This window comes from Phaenicophaeus curvirostris, chromosome 2, assembly GCF_032191515.1.
Source record: "Phaenicophaeus curvirostris isolate KB17595 chromosome 2, BPBGC_Pcur_1.0, whole genome shotgun sequence".
In the NCBI taxonomy this organism is placed as follows: domain Eukaryota; kingdom Metazoa; phylum Chordata; class Aves; order Cuculiformes; family Cuculidae; genus Phaenicophaeus; species Phaenicophaeus curvirostris.
This window is the reverse complement of record NC_091393.1, coordinates 1,399,370-1,414,157: the sequence shown is the minus strand read 5'-3', so window position 1 is coordinate 1,414,157 and position 14,788 is coordinate 1,399,370. Positions and strand designations below refer to the sequence as shown.

The following is a 14,788-nucleotide window of genomic DNA, read 5'->3' as shown; positions in this document are numbered from 1 at the left end:
TTCTTGTAGGAGCAAAGACATCTAAGGTATCTTCACATTAGTTGTAAAGAGTACCAGAAGGAGCAATAGGTAAAAAGTTCATTTATTTACGCTTAAAACCAGAATTTCATTGATGTAGCATAAGCCTCTTACAGCACTTTTAAGATTTTTCTCATTTTGATCTTGGCACAAAACATTGGTATCTGTTTATCTATAATGAAAGATGACTTTGAAAACGCAGCTAGTTGTCAGGAGGTTATCTTGCCCACCTAGTGAATTTTGCTTCACATACTGGGAATAAAAGATACCATATACACAGCTGCTTCATAAAACAGCATCTTCACTGCAGAGAAGTTAACCTTGAAAACAGAAATTTCATAGGTTTTATACAGCAGGAATGGTTTGGCTCCAGGACTACTTAATCCAAACCCTGAAGGTTTAAATCCCACTATATTACAAGAGCATTACTTGCTCAGAGTTAATTACAGATTTTGGCTGGAGCACGACGCTTCCTGCACCAAAAGGAGCAACTCAGCTATTAGGACGGTTCTGCAACAGCACTTTTTTGGCACCTGAATCCTGGACTTGGCATAGCTGATTAAGATTGATTAAAATATTGACATCAAGACCCTATTACAGAAACACAATGTTCTCCCAATAGAGATCCCAGCATTCTACAAACTTTTTTATTTTGTGAGTGGTGTCTCAAACAAGCCAGTTCCACCTTTAGTACTATTGACTGACAGTTAAGAGAGAAATCTTAGTTTCCAAACTCACCACATCACAGGTTATCTGCCCCGATATTGAGTCATTCAGGCAACTCAGCTTCAGCAGAAAGCTTTAGGAGGAAAATGATTTTTAACCTGCGCCAGGAGCTTTGTGTTCGAGCAGCTGGAGTACCAGGAAACACATTTTTAGGAACAAAGACCTGAAGAGATGATTGAGGTGTCTGTGCTCAAACCTTTGCATTCAATGCACCAACACGATTCAGTGCTACTTAACACCTGAGGACCATGTTTTTCACACACCCTATGCAGCAAAGCTGTCTTCTTGGAGGTGAAGATCTCTCCTGATGATACTGTAATATTCATCAACAGGCCAGATGCAACAGCTGGGAGGTGTTACAAGTGGAGATGGCACTGCCTAATGTGCCCCGTTTCTGCTGTGCAAGGAAGCTGTTCAAAATTCCCAGATAGATGATCATGGAAAGCTGTTCATGTCCCTCTGGGAGAAAGGAGGCACTGAACCTAAACCCTGTTTTCACAGCCTACAGGGGAAAAAAACCCCAAACTCAAGCTCTCTCTCAAGTCCCTATTCTGATTGTTTAGTTCAACGTGGTAATAAGGATGCATCAGTCCATGAAATTATGTGGTAGGACTGTGAAGTCTGTGGATCACAAATAAACACCAGATCCCATGCAAGTTTTAGGTGTGGTATTTCACAGGAAAGCAGAAATATTTTTATTTTTTCCCTCCTAAAATCAAATTATGCATAATAAGGCTTGGGAGGGATGATCTATCTTGAGAGAATCAGCAGAAACACCATTCCCTCATCTTCCTCAGCTTAGATGCTGTTTCTTTTCTTTAAACTCCTGAGCCCATAGATAAAATACAGGCCTTAGGGTCTAAGAATGAATATAATTATGAGCATTACTCTGCAAGAATATGTCAGTTCACCCAAAAGTGAGAAGCAGCAGTGTTTTCAGGAGTGGCAACAACACTGATAATAATTGGTAGAATACTTTTTTGCTATGTAAAATTAAACCTTAATTGCTGAAGTGTATCAGAGTTTATACAGCTAGCAGGAAATACTCACATTTTCTTTGTATCTCTACAGCCTAAATGGGAAATATAAGAAATGGCCATTCAAATACTGTGCCTGTGTCAAATCATTAGGGAGCCTAACTATGAGCTTTTGTTCTCCAGCCAGAACTAGGTTATATATGCATGTTCAGATTTCAGTTTATTAAAGAACATTCTGTCAAAGGCATCAGGAAAAACTGAACCTGAACAATCTGGACAAAGCTGTGGTTTTGGGTCGCTGTGGGTTTTTTTTGCTGTTATTGTTTTGTTTCTAAACCCGTGTCTGGTCTACTCTTCAGAAACAGCTAGAGAGCTAGCAGCAGAAGGGTTGTTGAAGAGTATCTTTATAGCTCGGCTGAGATTACAGTAAGAATATAAGAATTCTTCAAGTTTTCCAGCCTCCAATTTTCTCTTCTGAGTAGAAGTAAATGACAGAAGATTAAACAGGTGACATTTTGAAGTCTCTTTGGAAAAAGAGAACAATTTGGCAACATCATGATTATAGACTGCAACACATTTATGAACCACATGTAATATCAGCTTTTAATAATACTTGATTTAATTACCCAGATTACTGTCTCTTCAGTATTTTCACGGTTATCACTGAACACCTTCAATTTACATTCTTAAATAAGTTACTCTGTAAGTAAAGTATGCTCAGTGTTCTTGTATCTGGACAGTACTTACATTTAATTACAGATGATCTGGATAAGTTTATAGGTATAAAATACATTGAAACCATTTAGAAGTTTTAATGTTTTACATTAAAATCGTTTAAGCTCAACTAGCACTTACTCCAGAATCTAAATGATCACAACAGGACTGACAGTAGCTCAGCTATTTATTTGAACATGCATTTCAAAATGTATTTTGGAACACAGTAGAAAAGAAACTCAAAGAAATGCCAAACAGAGGGAAGCACAGAAGATCAAAACTCCATAGCAGGTTGGATCAATAAAATATTAAACTGCAGTTCTTAAATGTAAGTACTACACTGAGTAGTAGTCTGGTTGGTCTTAAATGGTGTTAAAGCCCTTGTTTTCTACAGGAGACAGTAATAAGCATTTTGCCTATTCAATCCAATCAAGATTTAGGCATCGTGCTATAAAAGCAAACATATCTGACACTTCTTCTATAACTTTAGCAGTTGGCTTTCCTGCTCCATGCCCAGCCTTGGTGTCAACATGGATGAGAAGTGGATTGGTTTGTTTACGGCTTCGGCCCACAACGTGTTGCAGAGTAGCAATAAACTTAAGTGAATGCAGAGGGACCACACGATCATCATGGTCTGCTGTGAGAAGCAGCGTAGAGGGATACTGGATGCCATCTTCTTCTGGTAGTTTGATATTGTGAAGCGGAGAGTACCTGAGAAGAGCACACAAATGTTTACATATTTTTTTTCCTCAAGACCCAACAAGAAAGTCCTCTCATACTGAATTTGTCACAGTGGCATTTGATAGCACTCAAAATACTACAGTTCTTAATTGCATAAATCACAACTGCACTTCTGGAAACTGATAATGTGGTAGTGGCCACTGATCTCTGACTCTCAAATGTGAAGCAAGTACATTTCATTCATTTTAGAGAGGCAGATGCATACATCTCACAGAAATGCCAAAAATATCAGGAATGGGCAACAGGGAAACTACAGCAAAAGCTGTCACCAAGGATTCATGCTGCTGGGAAGAAACAGACAAATTGAGGCCTTTTCCTGGCATATGTATGTAGTCCAGGTCTGCATGTGGATGGCTTCTTCCCACGTAAATTTGGAAACAGTCTCTGATGGCAAGCCACAACTACTCTACAGTTATTACATTTACTCCCTCCAATATTTAGCCCACCTCTAAATGTGCACATACTCTGTGCACACACTTCATTTAGACAAAGCTATACCTACGAATATTGTTGCATTCCTTATATTAAGAGCAGGGTACTATTTGTTCCCTCTGTTAATGACACAAAATAGAGAAAGAAACTTTGCTTTCTTTTTGAATGAATATCCCACTTGAGGGAGGAATATTCATTATGTAAGTCCAATTTTTTTTCAAGAACACATGAGAGATTTGAATGTCTAACCTAACAGATTCCTGGCTTTCTCATATTCATCTAAGGAACAGTGCAAGAGAATTTGCAGTTTATAATTTGTTTGGAAAAGAAGCGAAACGATAGCCACTAAATGTCACTCTATTTGCCTTAAATATTTTTTTGGTATCTGTAAAGGCAACGTCTAAGCAACATTACATACCTTTTTTTCTGTGTTTTCCTACATTTGATAAGCAATTGCCATATTATTGAAAAGAGGGCAAAGGAATACTTCAAGTATTGCCATAAAAGATGTTTCTAAAATTATGTGTTGAGATTTTGTGAGTAAGCATGCGTTTAAGTAGACGCAGAATGACTCTTTCCTACAAATGCATTTCTCCTAATCAGAGAACAAATTTAAAACCTTGCTTCTACTTTACCTTTTCAGAATACCTGATTTCACAGATGTGCAGGCAAGTTTCAGTGTCCAAAATCATGATGATTACTTAGAGAATACATTAAATATTAACTATTATAAAAATGGTCCAAGTTATCTATCGATAAAAGATGAATTATTAAATCTGTTGGTTTGTGCACTGTATTTACAAGAACATGTTTGCCACTTACAGCTTAAATTAGACAATGGAGGTTTTGAAACAATTTAATTACAGTGGGCCCAGCTGATCATCTAGTATTTGGACAAGACATTGATTAATTTTTTTTAATAAATGCTTTAGATCAAATTAGATCTCAATGTACTTGTAGCTCACAACTTTTTAATATCTGAACACTCCATTAAATTTCAAACCAGCCAAATAGCTTAGTAAGTCTGAAGCATTCTCCTGGAATGTCAATCTTCATTATTAAAGGAATAAAAATGCAATAACAGAAGACAAGGTTCTCGAAAAATGTTTTAAAATTCTAGTCCTTAATCTAACACTCATTATTAGCCACATCCAATGAGCAGATCATTACTGTTCTCACACAGCTGTCTCTCTCATCTGCTTTTTTACTTTGTTTTTGTTGTTTTATCATCTTTCCAGTCCTCTCAGCAAGGAGTTAAGAAATGAATTAATATCCTCTTACGGTCTACTGCCATTCAATACCTACAAATAAATCCCATCCACAATGTATAATACAATTCACAATGATGACTGTCTCTCCCTCATCATTAAAAATACAATTTATGTAATGGTTCACTTGAGAATATTCTGTTGTGACAGCCTAAAGAGTCATTATTCAGAAACAAAACCTTACGAGTTGTTGAAACTGCTAGCAGAACAAAGTGTTTCAAAATATGGCCAGTTGACTCAATACGGCTTTGAACATAGTCTTCATGGAAAACTGACTTGTAATGGAATGCTGAACCCCCCAAATCCAGTGTGGGAAAGGATGAAGTAATTCTTGGAATAGATATTGATCACAACAACCTGAAGCTGTTGAGCAGAACATGCATTTTAACAACCACAGGAATATTTAAAAGCACTTACTTGCACAGCCATTCAAACTGTTCTTTACAGTCAGAGCAACCATAGTCAGTGGTCCAAGCGTGGCCAATGGTGTACTTGTGGAACTTGAGCATGTCCATCACTCCCACTTGGGCAATAGCACAACCAAATAGGTCGGGGCGCTGATTAGCACAGGCAGCTTCAACAGGAAAACAACTCTATTAGTATTCATGTCTTAAAGAGATAAGCTCAGTAGTGAAATGTACACTGACAAGTTACTGAATGACCAACTTCCGAAAAGCTGTCTTTTAGAAACTCAAAGGTGTTTTGTTTTTTTTTATTTTAAAAATGTAAAAAAATGTTACATTAAAACAATGTGAAAAGAAATATCCTTTACCTTATAATTCCTGGTGCCAAAAAGCATCAGTATGAAATATCTGACATAAACATTATTGCACTGGGAGAAGAATTCCAGTGAATATGAAGACAAATAGACTTTTAAGGAAAACTGAGTGCAAATACACAAATGGATAAAAATTATGACTCCCAAAGATGGCATGTTCAAAAGAGCTTAAGCGTTATTTCCCTGTTCTGAAAGCATCAAATATGCTGTTCTTTCAAAACTGCATTCCAAACAAGCAAACTGGGTTTAAAGGAGAAATGCACTTTTAAAATATGTGAGCTTTTGGACTACTGAATTGAAGCTGCCTAAATCAATCACTGCTTAAACTTTCAGTATTAGTATCAACAAAAGAAAGGGCATTAAGGAGCCAAAGCCCTACATTTATTGATGGAAGTTTTCTTCCATAGTGACTGTGTAAACCCATTTGAAAACGTTTTTGATAAAAGCAAACTACTACAAAATAAGAGGAATAACTTCATTTTAATAGAGGAAATTGCAGTTGTATTTTTGTTTTTTTATGATTTCCATCTTCCTACTACTGGAAGGGACAATTTCTTTAAGAATAATGCTTGTCTCATCTTTTAAAAATAACCACAGTAGGCCCATCTAGCTCTCTGTTCAGTTTATAAGTTTGGCAACTGGCAGATGCTCTGGGAAAAGACACTAAGCAAATACTAGGAGATATTTTGTGCACATTATTAGCTTTTGAACTATCTGTTTAGGTTTTCCCCAAGTTGGAGTTATGTCCAGCCATCCTGTTAAACAGCTATCAAAACATATATACTCTGTAAACACATCTTTAAAAACAGATTTACAAGATGGAAGTTCAGCCTGCAAAATTCTTCCATATATGCTAGCTATTAATTTTTTGGTTTCAATCGGTTTGCCCACTAGAGAAGTCAGAATTACTCATCTGCAGCTTGTGGATCACCATGAACCATTTAAAAATTGGCACTGCACTTGCCCCCTTCTGTTCCTCAGATACTCAGGCTTAGTAGCCTGCAATTTCAAATTAGAGTTCACTAAGGATCTTGAATGTGCACCATCTGGTCCTGGCAACACACTCCTTTTCATATGATTGATTTATTCCAAAACCTCTTCTGCTGATACTTCAGCTTGAGTCAGCTCCTCAGAGTATTCCCCACAAAGAGAGAAACTGGTGCAGGGAACTCCCCAGGAGGGAACATCAATACAAACAGACTATTTAGTTGCTCTGCTCTGCCATTTTCTTTCTTTGATGCTCCTTTTATACCTCACTAAGTTGTACGTTCCACAGATCCTCCGGCCAGCTTTCTGCTTCTGATGCGCATAGAAAGCTTTCATTGCCAATCTTTATATCAGAAGCAATTTGCTCATCAGTATCCTGTCATCCATCAATCCCTGTCAGAGTTTATGCTCTACTCTGTCTTCCTCATTTGGATATGATTCTTTTTTCTGAAGGATGCAATTTTCCTTCTGGTCATCCCTGATATGTAACTATGCTAACTCTTCCTGGGTCCTTTCTGAGCCAACTTCATAAAGTATATATAGTGCCTTAAACAGCTGCCACATAAAAGCTCTTTATACTTTTAAATGACGCTTTTGATCAGATCCCTCCCCTTCATGTTATTTTATGAACATAAATTATATTCTGGTAGGAAAAAAAAGTCAAAACAACTATGATAACGTATAATTTTACTAGTCTCTATTTTAGAGTGTCTCTTGAAGCACTGGGTGTTGCTCAGAATTTTGTAAAAAAAATTCCTGCTCCTAGTTCCTGAAGTAGTTACTTCAGTAATAGATCACTTATGAAGACACTCATCCATTCCCATTGCACTCCTTTAATGAGCCATAACACTTAATTATACGCACTAATAAACTGTAACCTGGAACAACAATTTATTCATTAATTTTATTCCTCTACACATAGTTTGAACTTTAAAACTGAGCACAAAAGTAAGATTTCAAAACCTCAAAACTGCTTGTCTAAGCAAACACAAGGTCAAACACTGCATTTGCATGAAGGAGGTTTTCAGCTCACATCTGTGCTGTTCTGCTCAGCTTTGGGATCACACTGCAGGACAAGGAAGTCTTGTTTTGCAGCTGAATGAGGCAAGAGCTTAGGGCTCTGTACTCCTCAGAGACATCTCCTGTTAGTCAGATGAAAAGGAAACAGTATTTTGGAAGAGACACAATGCTCTTCCTTGTAATTTTTTTCTTCAAAAAAATGAGAACTGTCAGTGGGTCCTTGCACCTGAAGCACAAGTTTAGGTCTCTAGTACTGCATGAATATCTATTGCAAAATTTAGTCCTGCATTGATGAAAAAGCACTTACAAGAATTTCCTAAATTTACCTAATTCTACCCTGTGAAAGGAAATCCCTACCTGGCTCATCAAGAGGATGGGAATCCAGATGGACTGTAATCCATCTGCAAATGCAAGGGAAGGTTTCTAACATGAGATTTTTCAGAGCAGGAGGACTAGATCCCTAACACCGGACTCATACTGGAATGAAGAACACTCTGCAGATGTCACTTGCTTCCCCTTACCTAAACAGGGAGCCCGGCTGACTTTTTCAGCCAGTTCTTTTGATGACTAAAGCTGGGTAGAATGAATCTCATCCTGACTGAAACTGAAGTCCACATAACCATAAAATATAATGTAACATCTTGAAAGTTTACCTGCACTTCCAAATACATATTTATACTCACATAAAATTGACTTGTGCAATGCTTGCACTCCCAATCGTGTGCAACCCCTTTAATCCTTTACCTATTGGTGCTCTTATTTACAATGCATAAATATGTCCTGCCACCTGTAACTGAGAAGCACGTAAGGAGAAAGCAAAACTGCAACTTTACAGGTACTTCTTATTTATCTTTACAACAACTGCTTGTTAAAAACAAGAATGCAGGAATAGCCAATGTGGCTTAGACTGTATTAACTCCAAATTCTGTTTCTTATGCTGGATGCTAGTTCACTGAAAAATAAAATAAAATCAACAAAGCCGGTATTCAGCAGCAAATAAACAAGGAAGACTACAAAAGGAAGAGCAAGAAAAGAGTGAGCCTGGCAAATCTGCTGATTTTCTGTAGAGCAGTGGCTTATGAATTTGAAATGCTTTTCTCTTCTCAAAAGTAGTCCAAATCTGTCATGCTGTCACATGCCTTTCAGACTCTTTAAAAAGATACAAACAAACCCCAATATTATTAATTTGTGTTTCCTTCGCCTTTCAAAACTGAACAAAATCACCATCCTTTTTCTCCTACTACTTTGAGATACAGGGATTTAATCAGAAATAAATTTTATATATTTTTAAGTACTGCTTAGACAATGAGATGTTTTTATCACGAGCTTTCCTGTTTAAGAGAAGGCTATTAATTTCTCTGAATTTAAAAACACAGCATTGAATTATATGTGAACAAGATGCATTTTTTACAAAGTGCCACATTGATACATCCCTTAAAAGCTCACAATTTTTTCCAGTAGCTGTACTTGTATTTTACCTTTCTCAACACAGACATTCATAATTTTATTTGTGGTCATGTTTTAAATATAAAACAAAAGTAGAGGCAAATTGTTACGTGTCCCTTGTACAAAGGCTTTAAATGCATAAAAGTCATGTTTTCAATCACTCTCCAAGAAGAAGAACGCATGACTACAAAAAAAATGAATGAGAAACTCTGAGGAAGCTTTGCAGGACACATAATTCTAGCTTGTGCTACAAATTACACAAAGTTTCCCAGTGCTATATAAAAGATTTCTGGTTGTTCAGTAATTATTTTGCAATGGTTAGCCTTAAGAAAAAAAATATGTTTAAAGCATTCTTTCTTACTCTGTGATTCTATTGCAGACTTAGCTCTACCATACAAGACAGTAATTCTAAGTGTGGCTTTTAACAGTGAGCCCTTGCTAGAGACTGCAGAACCTCAGTGTTGTATGCAAACTGCAAATGAAGTACAATTGTGTACATTTAACACCTGATATATAAATGCATTGACATGCTGGCAACTTTTGAAAAGAGGTTCTCATAATTTTTTGTCTGGTTACTTTGATAAACCCAGCACCAAAGCCAGGAAATAAATGAGCAATTCTTACCAACTAAGAGGCCCCCATTTGAGCCTCCATTAATAGTCAGCTTCTTTGGGGATGTGTAGCCTTCTTTGATGAGGTATTCTGCAGCGCACTGAAAGTCATCAAAGCAATTTTGTTTGTTGGCCAAGATACCACCTAGCACACAAATAAAACAAATCAGTTGATAACATAAAATCCATTTGACAACAAATCTTCAGAAAAAACACGTGTGCAAAAATACCTGGGAACAATTCCAGTTTCATGAACATTTTTATAATTTATGTAGCTTAGAAGGACAGCAAAATGATAGATTCTTTCAACACAGAGAGGGTATAAGATAGTTCTGTCAATAAATAGTAATGCTTTCAGAAACTCTGAATAATACATACCTAATACTGTGGAGTGAGTGCCAAGTAATGTTCCTAACCAGTAAAATTAAAGCTAAAAGCTTTACATTGCAAAATATATACAAAATGACCACAAACAATCCACTTGAGGTTTGATCTAATGGGACTTCACCAGCACTAAACTCAGTGACAGTTTCTTAAGGCAACAAAGCTTCAACTTATAAAATACAGTATATAAAATAAGCACTTCGGAATTCCTGGACTTAGAAAATGTGGCTGGTAATTTACTTTTTTCTTCCCGTTGGTTCTTTTCAAATCAGATGATATACATCTGTGGTCAAAAAGGGACTACAGAGCTGCATCTTGATTTGAAATTTTGTTAATTAACTACCAATATGGAAATGCTTAAGACACTGCCATCCTGTTGAACAAAATTCCAAACGTGATGAGGAATAAATCATGACTGAAAATGTAGGTCCAGATGGCATCATCAGTAAGACTTCCAGTTCTCAAAACAAAAAATTTTGCAGAATAAGATAGGAAAGGAAAATGATGGTTCTGCCCTATAATCTTTCAATGATTAGAGCAGAATAATATCAATCTAGAGAACTCACAGCTGGCCAAATCTTATAATCTTCCTGCTTTAGATGCTTGTTTGGCAAGAGACTAAAACTGGCTTCTCCTTGAGGGTTATTCTGCCTTAAGATGTGGTTATGTTCTTTCTTATGCAATTAAATGCTAGTACAAAATGGAAACTAGGAAGAAAATGCTCACATTACTGTAGCAAAGGTGTGGTCCAGCATAGCAAGGGTTCAATGGATGCACAAGTCAAACTCCAGTTCCTTCTTTGTTTAAAAGCTGGATGTTTATTCTAGGCTAATTTCTTTAGGCTTCCACTGTGGTCCAGGAACCTCCAGGGGACTTAATTCTACCCTGAACTAAGTGAGATCAGGTATAATCTGACGTGTCTCTTTACTTCCTTTGTCCAGCCAGTGATCCTAGACACCCAGTTAACACTGGGTGCTTTATTTCTATTTTGCAAAAGTTTGATAAGATAACTCTGACATTTGGTCATACAGATCTTGTAGAACTAGGACCAGTAAATTTTTCATTTTCTGTTTAACAAATACATGTCATTCTCACATTAACAAGACCATTAAACAGAGACATACTGAAACAATGCAAAAGTCTTCAAAGGTGTGGGAATAAAGGAGAAATAAATCTTACTCTTCGCTCAAATTTCAGGTCTGGTGTAAGATCAGGATCCTATCTATACAATTACATCTAAGTAAACAGATTTCTCTAATTGCTTCTGGAATTAACAAAGATCAGATGCATATCTTATTATACAACTGCAATAAAACACTTCAATCAAAATTAGGCAGGAAACAGGTGGACCAAAGAAGCATTATCATATTAAGATAAATTTTATTAAAATCTATTACAAACCAATCAGCAAAATAAAATGAATGAAGGATACTTCATCTTTAGCAATAATATCCTGTATCAGCAAGCATATATACCTTCTATTTATGAAACTATGACATACTTAACTCAATTGTGAGGAAATGACCCAGGCAAAAAGTTACCACAGATGAAATAGTAAAACCAAGATGTAATGATCTGGGAATAGCGTTTTTGTTTGATAAAAAGTTTGCATGGATTACCCCCATGGCAAATTGCAGCACTTGTTTTTGTGCATTTGCCTTCCTGACATCTCCAGCAACTTAACTACCAGATTCCTGGGGTGCAAATAAGGTATCACCATTAAATAATGATGGGTATGTTATAGAGACAAGTAGGACTTTTTCCATCTTTTTCCTCTGGTGAAGGGATGCAGAAAATTGTCAACAATAAGGCAAGTGAAGAGACAATCAAAGGATTAAGGCAAGGATTGCATGAGAAAAACATGGATAGAAATACAACAAAGCTATTAAGAAAAGGGGAAAAGAGATTGACAGGGTTTTGTAGTGAGTGACCTGGTTTCCCCACAGCACAGAAGTCAGCTTAAAAAAGCCAAAAAGGTCAAAAGCCTGCCTACAAGAAATTAGATCCCTGAAGACAGTGTGGAGGGGGATGACATGTTACTGGACTTAGGGAGCTGACTGTTTTCCTACGAACATCAATCACGTTCATCAAATATTAAAAAAGATCTACCTATAAACTATGCAAAAACAATCTGGAAGTTAAATTTAGTACTCTGAACTTCACACCTTCTGTAAGGTTCCGCAAAAGGTTTCCTTTTTTGTGTGATATAAAGACAGTCTAAATACTGCTGTTGTCTTGGTCATCTAGAAATGAGGTGCCATGTACACCTGCAAATAATAACACAGGTGTGGGAAAGCAAACCAGATCTCCTGCAAAGTAGACATTATCCTGAACAGATTTTCAAAAAAAATAACCACACTTTCAAATCCTTAAGTTTAGGGAACTTGATAGTGCTTAAATAACCACAATAATTTTCTTGGAAAACATTGTGTTTGTGCAAAACTCTTTTTAATTAGGTTGCAAAAATTAAGACAATCTAAGGAAAACCAACAGACAACACTAGACAATGTACAGATCTAACAAAAGAGGCAGGAAATACTTTACTTTTCTACGGAGCAAAAGTCAAAAGATGATGTGAGTATAGAACAGGGAGTGAAGAGAAAATGTAATTTCCATTGTTAAGTCTTCAGTTTTATTCCTCTACTTGGACTGATTTACCTTTGTGCCAGGTCTCTCCATATTCACCACCACCCCTGATGTTTGCCACTGCCAGAACACCTCCTAGATGTCGCACAAAAATAAGTCTCGACACACTGAAAAAGCAAACAGATAAAGGATTATTTTTAATTTCCAATTTTTATATCCCTATTACTTTTTAAAAAAAACTTTGAGAGAAAGATGTTCTCTAAAATCAATGATGAAATCATGAATGAACTCCCCCTTGATGGCAAATCCGAGTAGTCAGGCTTTTTTCAATGGCTATCCATGGAAATTAAACCCTTTGCAGTGTCGGGAGAGGAAGGAACCAGTGCTGGTCCATTCTTCCTTCTTTAGTTCTGCACTTTGAAGGAGAGTGATGAGTGAAGATAACAGAAGATTTCTCTACGGACATGCCACCACTTTTAATTATCTTCAAAGCCTTCAGCATGAGGACTAGAGGTACACAGTACCACTGGACCCCCATAGCTTGCTGAACTGTTCCTCTTCCATAGGTCCTCTGCTTTTTCAGAGAGCAAAGGAAGGCTTAGCCCAAATTAAGAAAGCAAAGAAAAAAGACTTAAGATCAGCACTTTATCTTTGTTTATGAGCACACCTTTTCAACTTCTGCTTAATGTAATTTTTGGGGGGCCTTTATAAAGTTGCGTTTGCAAAGAAAAACTCTGCTTTTGTCACTGTTTCATGCTGGGGTCTGCAATCAAGTTCTGGCCAATGCCCCTTTTATTTATTCGCCACTTCTGTCACTAAATACAAGACAAACAGTAAAAAATAAAATTACAAATTCTGGCTCCCTAGTATCCATCTCTGGAACCTGACTGAAAGCTAAAGTACCATAGTTTTTTTTCCTTACATGCCAAATTGAAAAAGTATCAAAGCTACTGATAACATGTCAAAAAGGACTGGAGTAATTGAAATGATACTTAACCATTAAGCAAAATAGATCTCTGATCTGTTGAGGCAGTAGCTTAACATAGCAGAAGTTGCAGATGGCAAACCACACATGTGGAAAAGACCAGTAAAATATTCAAGTTTAATCCTATCAAGTCTTTCTTTTTCCTCTAGTAGGTTTATATTTCTTATTTGCTTGAAATCTTTGCTCACACAAGAAACCACTGCCTGCAGAAATCAATCCTGTTCAACTATGAGAGCAAAAAAGGATTTGGCCTTTTTACCTTGAAGTCGCCCTATTGCTTATCAGAAACATCTTGAAAGACACTCTTACAGTGTGTTATCACATGGATGTAGCATCCAAACAGGTATATTTTTCATACTTCCCAAAGCAATTATCTATATACTGGCACTTGTTCTTGGGAGTATATACTAAGGATTAAGGAAACAACAAGAAAAGCCTAAGGATAACTGAACAGAGATTTTTCTGTTTTCTTAATCCATCAAAGGAAAAATTTTCACTTTGGCTGGTTATCTGCAGCCATTAGATGCCTCAGGAAGCATGAATTATCTTTGTACCTGTAAAATCAATTCTGAACTCCATCACTGTGAATTGTATTTTCTTTAGATTGCTGTGACATGCTGATCAGATGCAAGATCAATATTCCATACACATGCTGTGGAAAGGTCAGAGCACCCTAGTCTGCCAAACTCCAGGATGCCTAGTTTCAATGCGCTGCTGCACAGCCAATGTGGAGTAGCCTGATAGTAGGTTGATTCATGAGACTGTGGCTTCTTAATTTTTGGTATGTAAGAGCCAAACCTTGCAGAATATTCCGCACTTTTTTCCCCCATCTCTGTTCCAAACAAAACTAATAGAAACCTTTCGGTACAAACTTAATCTCCTAGTAATCAAATATAGCAAGTACAGGAATTCCAAGTAAGGTAAGAGCTTGCTACCCAAATATGCTGCCAGAGAATATTTAAAAAATAAAAAAATCCTGAACAGAGTCCATCCTCTTCCATCTGCTGGAAGAAACTGCCCATCTGAGGGATCAACATATTCCACCAGTAAAGAATCTGTGAGCAATGCAAAACCAAAGTACTGAGTGCATCCTATCCTGTCCATGGACTCCCGTA

At 36.8% G+C, this 14,788-nt stretch overlaps 1 protein-coding gene across 1 annotated transcript in view; it reads right to left on the bottom strand.

Annotated features, from left to right (window-relative positions):
- Nucleotides 1-2,604: 2,604 nt before the first annotated feature.
- LOC138717587 (prolyl endopeptidase-like) overlaps nucleotides 2,605-14,788 on the bottom strand; it is a 105,960-nt gene continuing 93,776 nt past the window's right edge. Inside the window, exons 12-15 of the mRNA XM_069851116.1 lie at nucleotides 12,761-12,855; nucleotides 9,732-9,863; nucleotides 5,294-5,450; nucleotides 2,605-3,146 (exon numbers count right to left, since the gene is read on the bottom strand). Coding sequence (XP_069707217.1) covers nucleotides 2,852-3,146; nucleotides 5,294-5,450; nucleotides 9,732-9,863; nucleotides 12,761-12,855 — 679 coding nt within the window. The 3' untranslated portion in view covers nucleotides 2,605-2,851. The remainder of the gene's footprint in view (nucleotides 3,147-5,293; nucleotides 5,451-9,731; nucleotides 9,864-12,760; nucleotides 12,856-14,788) is intronic.